This window comes from Oncorhynchus masou, chromosome 21 (assembly GCF_036934945.1).
Source record: "Oncorhynchus masou masou isolate Uvic2021 chromosome 21, UVic_Omas_1.1, whole genome shotgun sequence".
In the NCBI taxonomy this organism is placed as follows: domain Eukaryota; kingdom Metazoa; phylum Chordata; class Actinopteri; order Salmoniformes; family Salmonidae; genus Oncorhynchus; species Oncorhynchus masou.
In genome coordinates, this window is record NC_088232.1 from 20,659,691 (window position 1) to 20,675,757 (window position 16,067).

Below are 16,067 nucleotides of genomic sequence, written 5' to 3' on the forward strand. Positions count from 1 at the left end.
CTGGTCAAAAGTAATGCACAATGTATTGAATAGGGTGCCATTTTGGGACACAGACTATATGTTTATCATACGACTGTGTTTAACACACTCGCCATGGACAAGAGAAAGGCTAAGAGAGACTGCTATTGGGGTTTACATGGACATTTTGATACTAATGGCCCATATTTGGATGGACTGCTAACTGGTTTGACTTGGGTACTGGCCCATATGAGACTGATCTATATGGGTTTTTGTTTATTATGTATATTACGGTATGTGTGACTCACTCACGAATGACGAGGGAGATTGCGAAAGTCTGAGAGACGGAGACTGAGTTCTATGTGGATATTTGGCACTGATGGACAAAGAGAAAAGCCCCAGAGAGAGAGACCGAGACAGTTTTCATCATCCCACTGTAGTTTGTGAATTTTTGTCAATCGATTCCACAGGTTGATTCATAGTTCTGCAAGTACGTATCAGCTGTTGTTTAAAAACTCTTTTGTCCAAATAACTATCATTTCAAGTCTTTTGTACTCTGGGCTTGGCATTTGACAACAGTGGTGTGTCTACAATGTTGTTAGCTTTTCATTCAGGTCTATTTGGCATTCAGGTCTAAGTACCAGTTCAGTCTGTTGAAACAGCTCAGTGTTTAACAGAGTTGAGTTTAATGGTTGCGTACAAAATGGCACCCTATACTCTTTATAATGGACTACTCTGGGCAAAAGTAGTGCACTATATAGGAAATAGGGTGCCATTTGGGATGGACATGATGCTTTGGATTAGAGAATCTGCTACATACATATGTGAAATGTTATGATGCAATATACTACAGTGTGTGCATATATATATATATATGTATGTATGTATGTATGTATGTATGTATGTATGTGTATATATATATATATATATATATATATATATATATATATATATATATATGGTTTGTGGTTCAAGTGAGGTCTTAGTGGTGCTAAAACAGCTGTGAAGTCATTAAAGCACAACAGTAACAATAATGTAGAGCATTTCAAGCTGTGAACAACAGTTACTGGGACATTTGTAGCTTACTGTGTAAAGGAACTGAGGAATTGTGTATAGATATGTATTTTCCTTTCTCTGATACCTCTCATATGGTCATTATTGTATGGTTATATGCCATTGTAAAAAAATTATTTAGGCCTACAATGTAAATATATAAATCTAAAAACAAATACCTTGTATCGTGACACTGTAGCACTTAATAAAGATTTGTGTAATGAATTACATGTTTAAAAACATCTAAGGTGTCCCATGCCATCGTACCTTAACAAGCTACAGCCACAAAAGGCAACACATGGCTTTGCTTGAGATATTGACCTTAAATGTACAGTATAGAAGATTTTTGCCTAAAACTAAATATACTTTTATTTTGAGCACTAGAGGCTTTAATTGTCAGGTGAGAAGCTGCAACCCTAAAATTAGATGAACGATTCTATTCTCATTCTAATTACGTGGCTGGAACAGCTTTTAGTAAACACTTTTTTTGTTGTCAATGTGTGAGCAGAAATTGGCTTTAAGTAAATGCAGCTGTAGGCTTCACTTTCTTCACAGACAAGTTCGCATTGGTTTTGTGAAACCATAATACTACTTTAGCCATTCCATTTTGAATAGGGAGTCACTACAGGAAACTATTTTCCTGTATCACCATGTAGATATTTTTCATTATGAAAATAACATGTATTGTAGAATTTGGTGGTATTAAAATATTATTGGTGAAATGTGTTTTATATGTTGCTGTTCACATTTCTGTTCTGTTTGCAAGCATTACAACTGTTCAGACTATTAAACTTCCCCCCTCCCCTGGCTCCTGCATCCTATTTAATTTACTGGTGTTCCTACTGTATAGGAGCGGTATGGCTATGGGAGCCTGGTGGATTGTGTGCCATTTGGGACGCAACCGATGTTGTTCATACTAGTGTGTTTAACACACAGCCAAGGACAAGAGGGACTGAAATTGGTGTTCTCTCTCTCTCTCTCTCACTCACTCTCTCACTCACTCACTCACTCACTCACTCACTCACTCACTCACTCACTCACTCACTCACTCACACACACACACACACACACACACACACACACACACACACACACACACACACACACACACACACACACACACACACACACACACACACACACACACACACACACACTTGCTCTGTCAATCAGACTGAGTCCAGAAGAACACGGTATCTGTCTCGCTCTTCAGCGCGCGCCTTTCGGTTTGAATTGTTGACGTAATACGCTCACGCCCCACGATTATCAATTGCTCTGCGGATTTGCTGCTCTCGTCTGGCTAAATCCGCTAAGGTTAGGCTATCGCAGAGGCCTCTCCTACACTTCCTGCGTTATGCTAGAAGTTTACAGTGCATATTAGGTCAGTTGTGGACAGGAACGCAAGCTGTTACTTTCACCAAATGAACAGGAATCGGTAAGTCATTTCATATCGTCTATTTCCGTTATTGGCAGGGCTGTTCATGTTATGGTTATTCGTACCTTACATAGCATGATGACAAACGTATTATGGATTTCATCGTCACAATGTCACGTTGTCAGACTTCAGTAGTATCATATTATGGATAGACATTTCCCTTCTGTAGACCTATATCCCAATATATTTGAAGTCGAAGTCTCTATTATTAATATAGGGTTGAAAACGTCCCGAAATAGCTTGCCGTTTCAGTCGTAGGGCTATTTCCATAAAATAGATTTGGATACAGGCAAATGATCAAGTCTTGGGGCAAAGATTGCAGATCCGAATCGTTTCAGTCAATATACAATTATAAAGCCACTGGGGAGCGATTGAATGTAACATTAGTGAGGGCGTGAAAGTTATCAATCATGTTGCAAGTCCGTTTACGAAGCGTGAGCTGTCAAAAAAAACAGATGGCGGGCGGGGAGTAACTTACCCGTAAACTCTGAAAGTACATTTTAAGTTTTGTCTATTCGACTATTATTGGCTTTGAAACGTAGGTAAAGTTGACTTTCTCCATTAATATAACGCTTACATTTTTACTATATGTGTTCTTTCCATTTTTCTGTTACTCAATATTGTGGTTCGTTAGAGAACATACAAGAGGCACAGTTTAGTTTAACTTCCCTAAAAGGGGGATACGTGGGGAGATTTGATCTGTTGGGGAAAATGAGTCACTCAGAAAAATGTGTTTGGCTTCATTTTCTGACCAGTGGAGAAAAAAAGAAAGAGCTGTGGTGCCCATGTGCCTTCAGACCACCCCTTCTTTCCTTCCTAACATTGCGTTATCATGACTTGGCCTACAATTCACACTATTCTAGTCAAGGATTTCAATCCCCTTGAGAGAGGAGCCTAGTGGAAACAAATTTAAGCATAGTAGAAACAGATTTGAGCCTAGTAGAAACAAAGATTTCTGTTTTTTTAAAAGCACATTTATTTTTTACAGACATCACAAGGACAAGGTCTGCAGCGAGACTGAGTTAAGCCATCGTGACAAATACACCTTATTACACTACAAGTATCATTGATATGTAAACACACACTCAGCAAGTATGCAAATACATACATATGCTATATTGTCTGGTGAGTGCAATAACGTAACACCCTCATTCCTTCAAACCAGGAGTCAACAGTGCACCACTGACTGAAGTATGAGGATTACATCAGTTCAATTATTTATTTTGTGATGGTGTCTCCTTGAAACATATGTTGTAGTAGATCCTCCCTAGTAAGGTATTGCCAATCTTCTCTAAAGAAACCGACGAACCAAGAAGTAGGCCTAGACCTATTGTTGTTGTGTAGTTTTACTCACAGAAAAACAACATGAAGCAGTATAATTTCTCTTCTGTGTTGTGGCCATGTTGAGAGTATAGATTATTTGATGAATTGTGGGTAAATTGTGACTGACTGATCTACAAATAATAATGAGTAGGTATTTATGATGCAAGGTGATTTGTTGATCAGTCAATCTTCAGTCTCCTATTTCGGCTGCCATGCCAAACAAGCCCATCTCCAGTCTATCACCTGACTAACCTTCGGTTACCAATGCACTATATACAGACTAAACCTCTCTCTCCTCTCTGTGTTTCGCCTCAGTCTGGCTCCCACATGACTGAGCAGGAGCAGCAGGAGTTTATTGATAGCCTGGAGGCAGTTCAGTCCTGGATACATGTCGTTCAGGAGAGGCTCCGGGTCAATGACAACACCCAGGGCCCCCGAGCAGCCCTGCAGGCCAGGCTCAGAGAGACAGAGGTGAAACCTAACCACTGACACAGAACTCTAACCAGGGATGGGAATAGATTACAGTTACAAAATATAACTACAAAATACCTGAAAGACTAATGTATCAAAATATAAGATAATTTTGTATTTAATTAAAATGCATGTATTTTAAAATACAAAATAGATATGCAAGTAGCTGGCCGAACAGCAACATTCTTAGTAACAGTTAGCGAAAAGTTTTGCTCTGACTGTGATATGTCGTTTATCTACCTTAGTTGAATGCACTGTCACTCTGGATAAGATTGGCCTTGTTTCTGGGCGGAGCTCATTAGAGTAAAACTCAGAATGCTTTGAAATTGTTACATATAGTTACATGCATTCGAAAAGTGTTCAGACCCCTTGACTTTTTCCACATTTTGTTATGTTACAGCCTTATTCTTAAGTTGATTAAATTGTTTTCTACCCCTCAATCTACACACAATACCCCATAATGACAAAGCAAAAACAGGTTTTTAGATTTTCAAATGTAAATGTGATATTTAAAAATAAAATAAAAATGTATACATAAGTATTCAGACACTTTACTCAGTACTTTGTTGAAGCAACTCTGTCAGCGATTACAGCCTTCTTGGCACACCTGTATTTGGGGAGTTTCTCCCATTCTTCTGTGCGGATCTTCTCAAGCTCTGTCAGGTTGGATGGGGAGCATCTCTGCACAGTTATTTTCAGGTCTCTCCAGAGATGTTTGATCAGGTTCAAGTCTGGGCTCTGGCTGGGCCATTCAGAGACTTGTCCCGAAACCACTCCTGCATTGTGTTGGCTGTGTGCTTCGGGTTGTTGTCCTCTTTTGAAGGTGAACCATTGCCCCCAGTCTGAGGTCCTGAGTGCTCTGGAGCAGGTTTTCATCAAGGATTTCTCTGTACTTTGCTCTGTTAATTTCCCCCTCTATCCCGACTAGTCTCCCAGACCCTGAAAATGAAAAACATTCCTACAGCTTAATGCTGCCACCACCATGCTTCACGGTATTGATGGTATTGGCAAGGTTATGAGAGGTGCCTGCTTTCTTCCAGATGTGACGCTTGACATTCAGGCCGAAGAGTTCAATCTTGGTTTCATCACAATAGAGAATCTTGTTTCTCATGGTCTGAGAGTCCAGTAGGTGCCTTTTGGCAAATTCAAAGCGGGCTGTTATGTGGCTTTTTACTCAGGAGTAACTGCCATCTGGCCACTCTATCATAAAGGGCTGATTGGTGGAGTGCTGCAGAGATGGTTGTCCTTCTGGAAGGTTCTCCCATCTCCACAGAGGATCTTGTCCAATCAATTGAATTTACCACAGGTGGACTCCAATCAAGTTGTAGAAACAGCTCAACGGTGATTAATGGAACATGATGCACCTGAGCTCAATTTCAAGTCTCATAGCAAAGGGTCTCAAATACTGAAGTAAATAAGGTATTTCTATTATTTATTTATTTTTAATACATTTGCAAACATTCCTAAAAAAACTGTTTTTGTTTTGTTATTATGGGGTTTTGTGTGTAGATTGATTTAATCTATTTTTAGAACAAGACCATAACCAGTGGAGGCTGCAGAGGGGAGAACGGCTCATAATAATGGCTGTAACGGACGAAATGGAATGGCATCGAAACCATAAGTTTGCTGTATTTGATACCATTCCACTGATTCTGCTCCAGGCATTACCATGAGCTGTTTTACCCAATTAAGGTGCCACCAACCTCCTGTGGCTGTAACGTAACATAATGTGGAAAAAGTGAACGGGTCTGAATACTTTCCGAATGCACTGTAAAGTACCAGATGCTCTTATCACAACATAGTGCGATCAGACATTTGATACCAATGCAGGCTGAAAGGGGGCCACAAAATTGTGAACCACTATGGGGGGAAAAATGCTATAGAAAAGTATTTTGTATTTTGAAAATGCATATTACAGCTTTTGAAAGTATCTTGCATTGGAGTGTAGTTCAGCCCAGTGTAATTCAACTTACAAAATACTCCCAGTCTCTGACCCCAACTAACCACTGACACTGTCTTAGGGCTGAGTTTTGCTCACATCATCTCCTAACTAACCAGTCATACTTGCTCAGAGGGGAAAGAGGTGAGACCAAACCCTAACTTCTGAACGAGGGTCAAAGACGTGTTTCACACTATTCAGCCAGTCTGAACCATTCTGTGCAGGCTCAGATAAGTCTTTTCAAATTGTCCTTTCCAACATGTCTGTTATGACTGCCCACAACCGATCCTTCACCTTTAACTCCTGTAATACAGTAGGACACTGGTATGTGACACCAGAGTCCAGTTTTCCTTTTTCGTTCAGATGCTTCCACCACTCACTCAGTTTCATTGCCCCCGGGGGATGCTTCTGTATACTTTTTAAATTGGTTTATATACATACATACATACATACATGCATACATGCATACACACAGTTGAAGTCGTAAGTTTACATACACTTAGGTTGGAGTCATGAAAACCCGTTTTTCAACAACTCCACAAATCTCTTGTTAACAAACTATAGTTTTGGCAAGTTGGTTAGGATATCTACTTTGTGCATGACAAAAATATTTTTTCCATCATGTTTACAGACCAATTATTTCACTCATAATGCACTGTATCACAATTCCAGTGGGTCAGAAGTTTACATACACTTAGTTGACTGTGCATTTAAACAGCTTGGGAAATTCCAGAAAATGATGTAATGGCTTTAGAAGCTTCTGATAGGCTAATTGACATAATTTGAGTCAATTGAGGTGTAGCTGTGGATGTATTTCAATGCCTACCTTCAAACTCAGTGCCTCTTTGCTTGACATCATGGGAAAATCTAAAGAAATCAGCTAAGACTTCAGAAAAAAATGGTATACCTCCAAGTATGATTCATCCTTGGGAGCAATTTCCAAACTCCTGAAGGTACCATGTTCATCTGTACAAACGATAGTACGCAAATATAAACACCATGGGACCATGCAGCCGTTATATCGCTCAGGAAGGAGACGCGTTCTGTCTCCTAGAGATAAACGTACTTGGGTGCGAGAAGTGCAAATCAATCCCAGAACAACAGCAAAGGACCTTGTGGAGATGTTGGAGGAAACGGGTACAAATTATCTATATCGACAACCTGAAAGGCCACTCAGCAAGGAAGAAGCCACTGCTTCAAAACCTCCATTAAAAAAAGCCAGACTACAGTATGCAACTGCACATGGGGACAAAGATGGTACTCCTCGGAGAAATGTCCTCTGGTCTGATGAAACAAAAATATAACTGTTTGGCCATAATGACTCGTTATGTTTGGAGGAAAAAGGGGGACGCTTGCAAGCCGAAGAACACCATCCCAACCGTGAAGCACGAGGGTGGCAGCATCATGTTGTGGGGGTGCTTTGCTGCAGGAGGGACTGGTGCACGTCACAAAATAGATGGCATCATGAGGAGGGGAAATGATGTGGATATATTGAAGCAACATCTCCAGACATCATTCAGGAAGTTAAATCTTGGTCACAAATGGGTCTTCCAAATGGACAATGACCCCAAGCATACTTCCGAAGTTGTGGCAAAATGGCTCAAGGACTACAAAGTCAAGGTATTGGAGTGGCCATCACAGAGCTCTGACCCTATCCTATAGACCATTTGTGGGCAGAACTGAAAAAGTGTGTGTGAGCAAAGAGACCTACAAACCTGACTCAGTTACACCAGCTCTGTCAGGAGGAACAGGACAAAATTCACCCAACTCATTGTGGGAAGCTTGTGGAAGGCTACCTGAAACGTTTGACCCAAGTTAAGCAATTGAAAGGCAATGCTACCAAATACTAATTGAGTGTATGTAAACTTCTGGCCCACTGAGAATGTGACGAAAGAAATAATAGCTGAAATGAATAATTCTCTCCTATTTATTCTGACATTTCACATTCTTAAAATAAAGTGATGATTCTAGCTGACCTAAGACAGGGAATTTTACTAGGATTAAATGTCAGTAATTGTGAAAAACTGGGTTTAAATGTATTTGGCTAAGGTGATTGTAAACTTCTGACTTCGATTGTACATACATACACTCTACTGGTCAAAAGTTTTAGAACTGTCACGCGCTGACCTTAGACTTTTTATGTCTATTTGGTTTGGTCAGGGTGTGATTTGGGGTGGGTATTCTATGTTTTTGTTTTCTATGATTTTTGTATTTCTATGTTTTGGCTGGGTATGATTCTCAATCAGGGATAGCTGTCTATTGTTGTCTCTGATTGGTAACCATACTTAGGTAGCCCTTTCCCTCCTTTCAGTGTGGGAAGTTAACTTTGTTTGTGGCACATAGCCTTAAGCTTCACGGTTGTTTTGTATTGTTTATTGTTTTTGTGGGCGTCATCCTAATAAAAAGGAATATGTACGCTCGCCACGCTGCGCTTTGGTCTACTTCATTCGACAGCCGTGACAAGAACACCTACTCATTCAAGGGTTTTTCTTTATTTTTACTATTTTTTACATTGTAGAATAATAGTGAAGACATCAAAACTATGAAATAACACAAATGGAATCATGTAGTAACCAAAAAATGTTTAAACAAATCCAAATGTATTTGAGTCTTCAAATAGCCACCCTTTGCCATCATGACAGCTTTGCACACTCTTGGCATTCTCTCAACCAGCTTCCATGAGATAGTCACCTGGAATGCATTTCAATTAAAATTTCTAAAAGTTTGTGAAAAAAAAGTGGAATTCTGTTCCTCAAATCCAATCGGCTGTGTTGTGACAAGGTAGGAGAGATATACAACATATCGCCGTATTTGGTAAAAGTCCAAGTCCGTAGTTTGGGAAGAACAGCTCAAATAAGCAAAGAGAAATGACAGTCCATCATTACTTTAAGACACGAAGGTCAGTCAATCCAGAAAATGTCAAGAACTTTGAAAGTTTCTTCAAGTGCAGTTGCAAAAACCATCAAGTGCTATGATGAAACTGGCTCTCATGAGAACCTCCACAGGAGTGGAAGACCCAGAGTTACCTGTGCTGGAGAGGATAAGTTCAGTAGAGTTACTAGCCTCTGAAATTGCAGCCCAAATAAATGCTTCACAGAGTTCAAATAACAGACACATCTCAACATCAACTGTTCAGAGGAGACTGCTTGAATCAGGCCTTCATGGTCAAATTGCTGCAAAGAAACCACTACTAAAGAACACCAATAAGGAGAAGAGACTTTCTTTGGCCAAGAAACACGAGCAATGGACATTAGACCGGTGGAAATCTGTCCTTTGGTGTGATGAGTCGAAATTTGAGATTTTTGGTTCCAAGCGCCATGTCTTTGTGAGACGTGGTGTGGGTGAACGGATGATCTTCGCATATATATTTCCCACCGTGAAGCATGGAGGAGGAGATGTGATGGTGTGGGGGTGCTTTGCTGGCGACACTGTCAGTGATTTATTTAGAATTCAAGGCACACTTAACCAGCATGGCTACCACAGCATTCTGCAGCGATACGCCATCCTATCTGGTTTGCGCTTCGTCCCACTATCATTTGTTTTTCAACAGGACAATGACCCAACACACCTCCAGGCAGTGTAAGGGCTATTTTACGAAGGAGAGTGACGGAGTGCTGCATCAGATGACCTGGCCTCCACAATCCCCCGACCTCAACCCATTTTGAGATGGTTTGGGATGAGTCGGACTGCAGAGTGAAGGAAAAGCAGCCAACAAGTTCTCAGCATATGTGGGAACTCCTTCAAGACTGTTGAAAAAGCATTCCAGGTGAAGCTGGTTGACAAAATGCCAAGGGTGTGCAATGCTGTCATCAAGGCAAAGTGTGGCTATTTGACGAATCTCAAATATAAAATATAGTTAAATCAAACACTTTTCTTTGGAGACTACATGATTCCATATGTGTTATTTAATAGTTTTGACGTCTTCACTATTATTCTACAAAGTAGAAAATAGTAAAAATATGGAAAAACTCTTGCATGAGTAGATGTTCTAAAACCTTTGGCTGGTAGTGTATATAGTTAGGGTTTCAAAGAGCCGTAAACCTTCCGGGAAATTTCCGGAAATTTTCCATGGGAAGTTAAGCCCTGGAATTTGGGGAATTTTGTTTAATTCATAAAAAGTTAGCATTTAACAGTGAACCTTTTTTAGTGGGATACAGATGAGGCAATTCTAGGTCTTGTGGCATATTTTGGTTAAACTATCCCCAATTCAATGGAATTTCATCCTTCTGCATGCACAGTGCATGCTTCCATCACATGTACAGCTGATTCTCAAGATCTTGCACACTAATGAGATGCTATTGAGCCCACACTACTACACTGTCTGAGCCAAGGTTTACATTCTTTCTGGTAAGTTGTGATTACAATACTGGGTGGGGTGAAAATATTTTATGACGTACATTATTTTTTTGTTAACTTGTAAATCGTAGCCTACAGCAAAGTGTGATTAAATCATTTCTAACTTGTTCACAATTTCTACAAGTTAGTTTTTGCCACAATGTAGGTTTTAGCTTGCTTAAGCCTGCTAACTGAGAAGTGTTAATTCACCTGTTTCCATACATGTTTAATTTTAAAACATTTATCTTACAAAGGAGTTGTTTAATCTAACTGCTTAACTATTTATCTGTACATGGATTTGTGTGTATGTATATTTGTTTTAATGCCACAGGCAGTATCTGATGTGTGGACACATATCACTGCAGCTAATGTAGATGGAAAAGCTGTGTACATTTGCAAATACTGTGCCAAATCATATGTGAAGAATGCAACAAAGATGCAGAATCATCTGGTCAAGTGCACAAAGTTTCCTCAGCACTCACAACATGCAACATCTGACAAAAGTCCCTCTACTTCTATTCGAAGTGAAAATGATGAAGCAGACACCTTATCGATAGTGACCGCTCATAGTCCTCCTGAAATCAGAAGTTTTTTGACTCAATGGAGGAACTTAGTCAGAGAATTGCTGATGAATGTCTTGCTCGAGTTGTGATTGCTACTGCTTCACCTCTGATGCTCACAGGCAATGTGTATTGGAAGATATTTCTGAATGTTCTTGGCCCAGCATACACCCCTCCAACCAGACATGCTTTATCTACTCATTTGCTGGATGCAGAGTTCAACAGAGTTCAAGTGAAGGTCAAGCAAATCCTAGTGAAAGCAGACTGTATTGCAATCATCGCTGATGGGTGGTCGACTGTTCGTGGGCAAGGAATAATTAACTACATCTCCACCCCTGAACCAGTATTCTACAAGAGCACAGACACAAAGGTCAACAGACACACTGGTCTCTACATTGCAGATGAGCTGAAGGCAGTCATCAATGACCTTGGACCACAGAAGGTATTTGCACTGCTGACAGACAATGCTGCGAACTTCAAGGCTGCTTGATCTGAAGTGGAAGAGTCCGACCCTCACATCACACCCATTGGCTGTGCTGCTCATGCTCATGAAAACAATGGATACACTCTACAAGAGAGGCAAGGAAATGGTTAGGTGTGTGACGGGTCATCAAGATATAGCAGCAATCTACCTCACCAAGCAAAGTGAGAAGAATAAGAGCACCATATTGAAGCTGCCCAGCAACACCCGTTGAGGTGGTTTTGTCATCATGTTTGACAGTCTCCTGGAGGGGAGGAGTCTCTCTAAGAAATGGCCATATCACAGTCTGCCGATATGGACAGCCCCATCGAGGATCCTCCTGGATTATGTATTTTGGGAGAGAGTGGTAAGCAGCCTGAAACTCCTGATACCTAGAGCGGTAGTCATTGCATGGATTGAGGGTGAAAATGCCATCCTGTCTGATGTTCAGACTGCTTGCAGATGTAAGAGAAGAAATCCGTAATGCCCTGCCCACTTCACTGTTGCTCCAAGCAGAGGAAACTGCAGTTCTGAAATACATCAAAAGCGTTAAGACTTCTGCCTGAAGCCCATACACGCCGCAGCGTACATGTTGAACCCCATGTATGCTGGCAAGAGCATCCTGTCTGGTGCAGAGATCAACAAGGCCTATGGTGTCATCACTACCGTGTCTCGCCACCTTGGCCTGGATGAGGGCAAGGTTCTTGACAGTCTGGCAAACTACACTTCCAAGCAAGGGCTTTGGGATGGAGATGTAATATGGCAGTCGTGCCAACATATCTCATCAGCCACCTGGTGGAATGGACTTTGTGGACCTGAGGTTCTTTTCCCTGTTGCCTCCATCATCCTCCAAATCCCACCAACATCAGCTGCCTCAGAGCGCAACTGGTCCTTGTTTGGGAACACACACACCAAAGTACGCATCAGGCTGACCAATTCAAGGGTTGACAAATTGGTGGCCATCCAGGCAAATGAGGCTTTTTGAGCCAGACAGCGAGCCATCCTCAAGGTTGGTAAGTGACAGTGAAGATGAGGCCTCAGAGACTGATGTTCAAGAGGTGGACATTGAGGAGGTCCAGGGAGAAGACATGGAAGCCAACCAACAACTGTCCCAGACTGTTTGGAATATGTATTTCTTGCACAGAATTGAATATGTTGACTTTTGTACTATGGGGGGATAGTAGATTGACAGAGGCTACTTCTTTTGTTGTTTGTTAGGCCTACTCATCTTGTTGGCTGATGAAAAGTAAATGTGGACAGTTCTTCCAATATCTTCAATATGCACCTTGGAATTGGATAAGGACGCACGCAGTTGCATCCCCGATGTGTCTGTCTTCACTTGTAGCCCGTGAGAAAGACCCGATCACGTGATTGAGAGTCTTGTGAGAGATGCTTCAGATTGCAACAGCACACTCGGGAAGAAAGGCAACGCAGCACTCCGGGCCGCAAAAGACATGGATTTTTTTAGGATTCATTGTAGACACAAAGGATATGCCGCTATGAAATTCGAGGCATTATCAAATGCTTCTCAATTTGTGAATGAGAGACTATTGGAGTATGTATAGCCTGCGCAAAAAAAACAAAGCAGAGCTCATACCTTTTCGAGATACTTTTTTGAAGTCATCATTAGTCTCATCATGCAGCCTTACAATGTATTAAAATCTAAACATATAGCCCAATGTTTGTAGAACACCTACAATTTCATAACTATAAATGAAGCATATAGGAATGCCTATTTGTTAACCGCTCAACACAGAATTGCCGTATGTGCGCACTCAAATCATTTGGAGAAAATATATTTTATTCAGCTTTGTTAAATTTTTATACTTATAATTATAAGCAAATCTTGTCTGCTAAATGAACTACTGTAGTGTAGCACACAGCCATTTGGCATTGCCAGATCAGGACCTAACATAAGGACAACGTAGAGTATGCTATTATTTTCTTCTGAAATAGACTACATTTACTTAATTTCATGTTTCTTTAGACCTGTCTAAAATAAATAATGGATTTATTGTGAAGTAGTAGGCTATATTACATGGATATATTAGACTTTTTTTAAATGCCTTGTCTTTGTGGAAACCAGAAGATGCTTAACGTTTGTTTATTTGCTTGACAATCACCGGCTGACAATTTCGTGATCGCCATAACCCTATGCTTGACCACATTATCTGTCAGCCCAAAATTCATGATCTCATCAAGCATCTCCTGTGTGTTACTGGTGGACAGAAAATCCACGAGTCTGAGCATGAGGGTCGCGTGAAGATGGACATGGTGCTGGTGGCTGCTGAGGTCTTACTGCAGAACGGAGACCAGGACACCAGGAGCAAAACCCATGCCAAACTTAAAGAGCTCAAAGCATCATGGGAGGAGACCTGCACCTTCATAATCCACTGCCACAGGTAACTAACCCACGACTCCTCTGTGACTTTCCATGACCTCCAATGACTTCTGTGGCAGCTGAAAAGGGCAGGTCAATTACTATGTCTCATTTTAAAAAGGAATTGCCATGAGTTTTATTGTCTGTCACATCAGCTAATATTACACACCCATGGATAATGTATGCATGAGGGAATACATTCTATTCGTTCAGTGAAAAATATTTGATTGTTAATTTGATTGTTAATGGCCATATCAACACAATTTTCTAAGGTCTTTGTTTTTCTATGGTCGATATTTACTCTTCATCCCACCCTACTACTCTCTTTCCCAGCCGGATAGAGTGGGTGTGGCTGCACTGGAGTGAGTACCTGAAGGCGCACGAGGAGGTTGAGATGTGGCTGGTCCGCATGCGCCGCAGTCTGGAGCCGGAGGTGGAACTACAGCTGGGGGTGAAGGAGAAACTGTGGCAGGTGAGCGAACACACCTGACACTGGCCTGGGTGTTAACAATGGTAATGTCTATGTTTAGCCAGTCTGGAAACTAGTGTGAGTGAAGAGGGTAGGCCGTGGTTCCAACGGATACTGAATATAAAGTAATACTACTGATACCATATCAGAAACTCAACTGTACTGCCATATTTTGAGTTTGGATGTTTGGTCATAAGAAATAATAAACCTAGCTACATCAAGCTAGCCTTCAAATGCTGCCAATCATTCCTATAGAGCAACCACAGTAGCTAACTTGTATGTCTTCCAGGTAGAAAGTATATAATGTAGTCTAATGTGTGTGTTCCAGGTGGACCACCAGCATGTCTTGCTGAGTGACGTGCAGAGCCAGGCACTGCTGTTGGAGAGGCTGTTGGATGAGGCTGCAGCGCTGCACAACCGTACCCAGGACCCCAGTGTGGACCAGGAGGCACAGGAGAGACTGCAAGAGGCATACAATAGCATACGGGACAGGGCTGAGGTGTGTGTGTGCAGTATAATGGAGGCTTTCTGATGACTTGTTCAAAATCTCCATCTATTCCCTCGAATTCTCTGCACAAAACTCAAGCTAGCATTCTTGTACTGAGCTTAGAGGCCTTAACGGGTCCAAAGAGTAGGACCCATTCCCGAAATGGACCTGGGGCTTTCTCACTCGGAACGAATATGCATGAGTAAATATGTTAAATATAGAGACCCGTTCCTGAACGGACCCGAAGAACTAGACCTGGTCGGATCCAGACCTGGGCCGATCAGAGTGAGGGAAGCAGCAGAAAAGTTCATTTTTAAGATACATTATTAACCAGAGCTGATAAAGCGTGAGGGAGAGGAGGTAGAGAGAGCTGACGCTCTAGCAGGGGTCGTGCTGTGTATGTAGGCTACTGTAAGTGTGAGCAAGTGACATGGTGAGCAGGGAGGACGGAGAGAGAGAGACGAGAGCCCGCAACCAACCAAGCCGACTCACGCTATAGGAGACTAATAGCTGCCATAGCTAGGTTATTTATAATCAAATATGATTACCTATTACCTGTCTTGACTGCATTAAAACTGGAGAAGCTAGCTAATGTTAGCGAGCTAGGCTTATGGAGGCATGCGCTTTCTCGTCCTACACAGTTACAAACAAGAATAACTCCATTCAAAATATTAAGTAGCAGTCTACCTGTTGGCTCTTGGTTGTTGAAGCCTATCCTTCTTCCTTTTAACTTTTAATTGTCATTTTAATTCCATTTTCCATTGATTAGATATCTAACACTTGCCACACATGTAGGCTCTATGACTGTAGCCTATTGCCACTTTGATGATTAGCCAACAACAACAATAAGCTACATGTGCCACTGTCATGAAAAGCAAGAGCAGCAGCAAACATGATTATATCTATTTTTCTCTACTGCAGCAGTCGCGTTCGGACCTGTACAAGTCCACCCAGACAAGTCAATTAAAATTACACATACCCAAGATCCATGACTGATATCTGACCCAGACCCGAGATATTATTTAAACTTTTGGATCTGGACCCGTGTAAGCTATATAGTGAACACAATAGAATGATTGAAACCGTGTCGCTGTTATTGAGTGTTATTATTTCCATCCAGACAGACAGGCTGCAGGGTACAGTAACTAACTTCTAGGTTCTCAGAGTCGAGTAACTTGATTCTCTGAGCGTTGTTGG

At 41.3% G+C, this 16,067-nt stretch overlaps 1 protein-coding gene across 2 annotated transcripts in view; it reads left to right on the forward strand.

Moving 5' to 3' along the window:
• Window positions 1-2,255: 2,255 nt before the first annotated feature.
• LOC135507944 (nesprin-3-like) overlaps window positions 2,256-16,067 on the forward strand; it is a 47,194-nt gene continuing 33,382 nt past the window's right edge. Inside the window, exons 1-5 of one of the 2 annotated variants that reach the window (XM_064927770.1) lie at window positions 2,256-2,446; window positions 4,085-4,240; window positions 13,764-13,936; window positions 14,248-14,386; window positions 14,712-14,882. In XM_064927770.1, the coding sequence (XP_064783842.1) occupies window positions 4,097-4,240; window positions 13,764-13,936; window positions 14,248-14,386; window positions 14,712-14,882 (627 nt within the window). In that variant the 5' untranslated portion in view covers window positions 2,256-2,446; window positions 4,085-4,096. The remainder of the gene's footprint in view (window positions 2,447-4,084; window positions 4,241-13,763; window positions 13,937-14,247; window positions 14,387-14,711; window positions 14,883-16,067) is intronic. The other variant, XM_064927769.1, reaches the window with a different exon arrangement.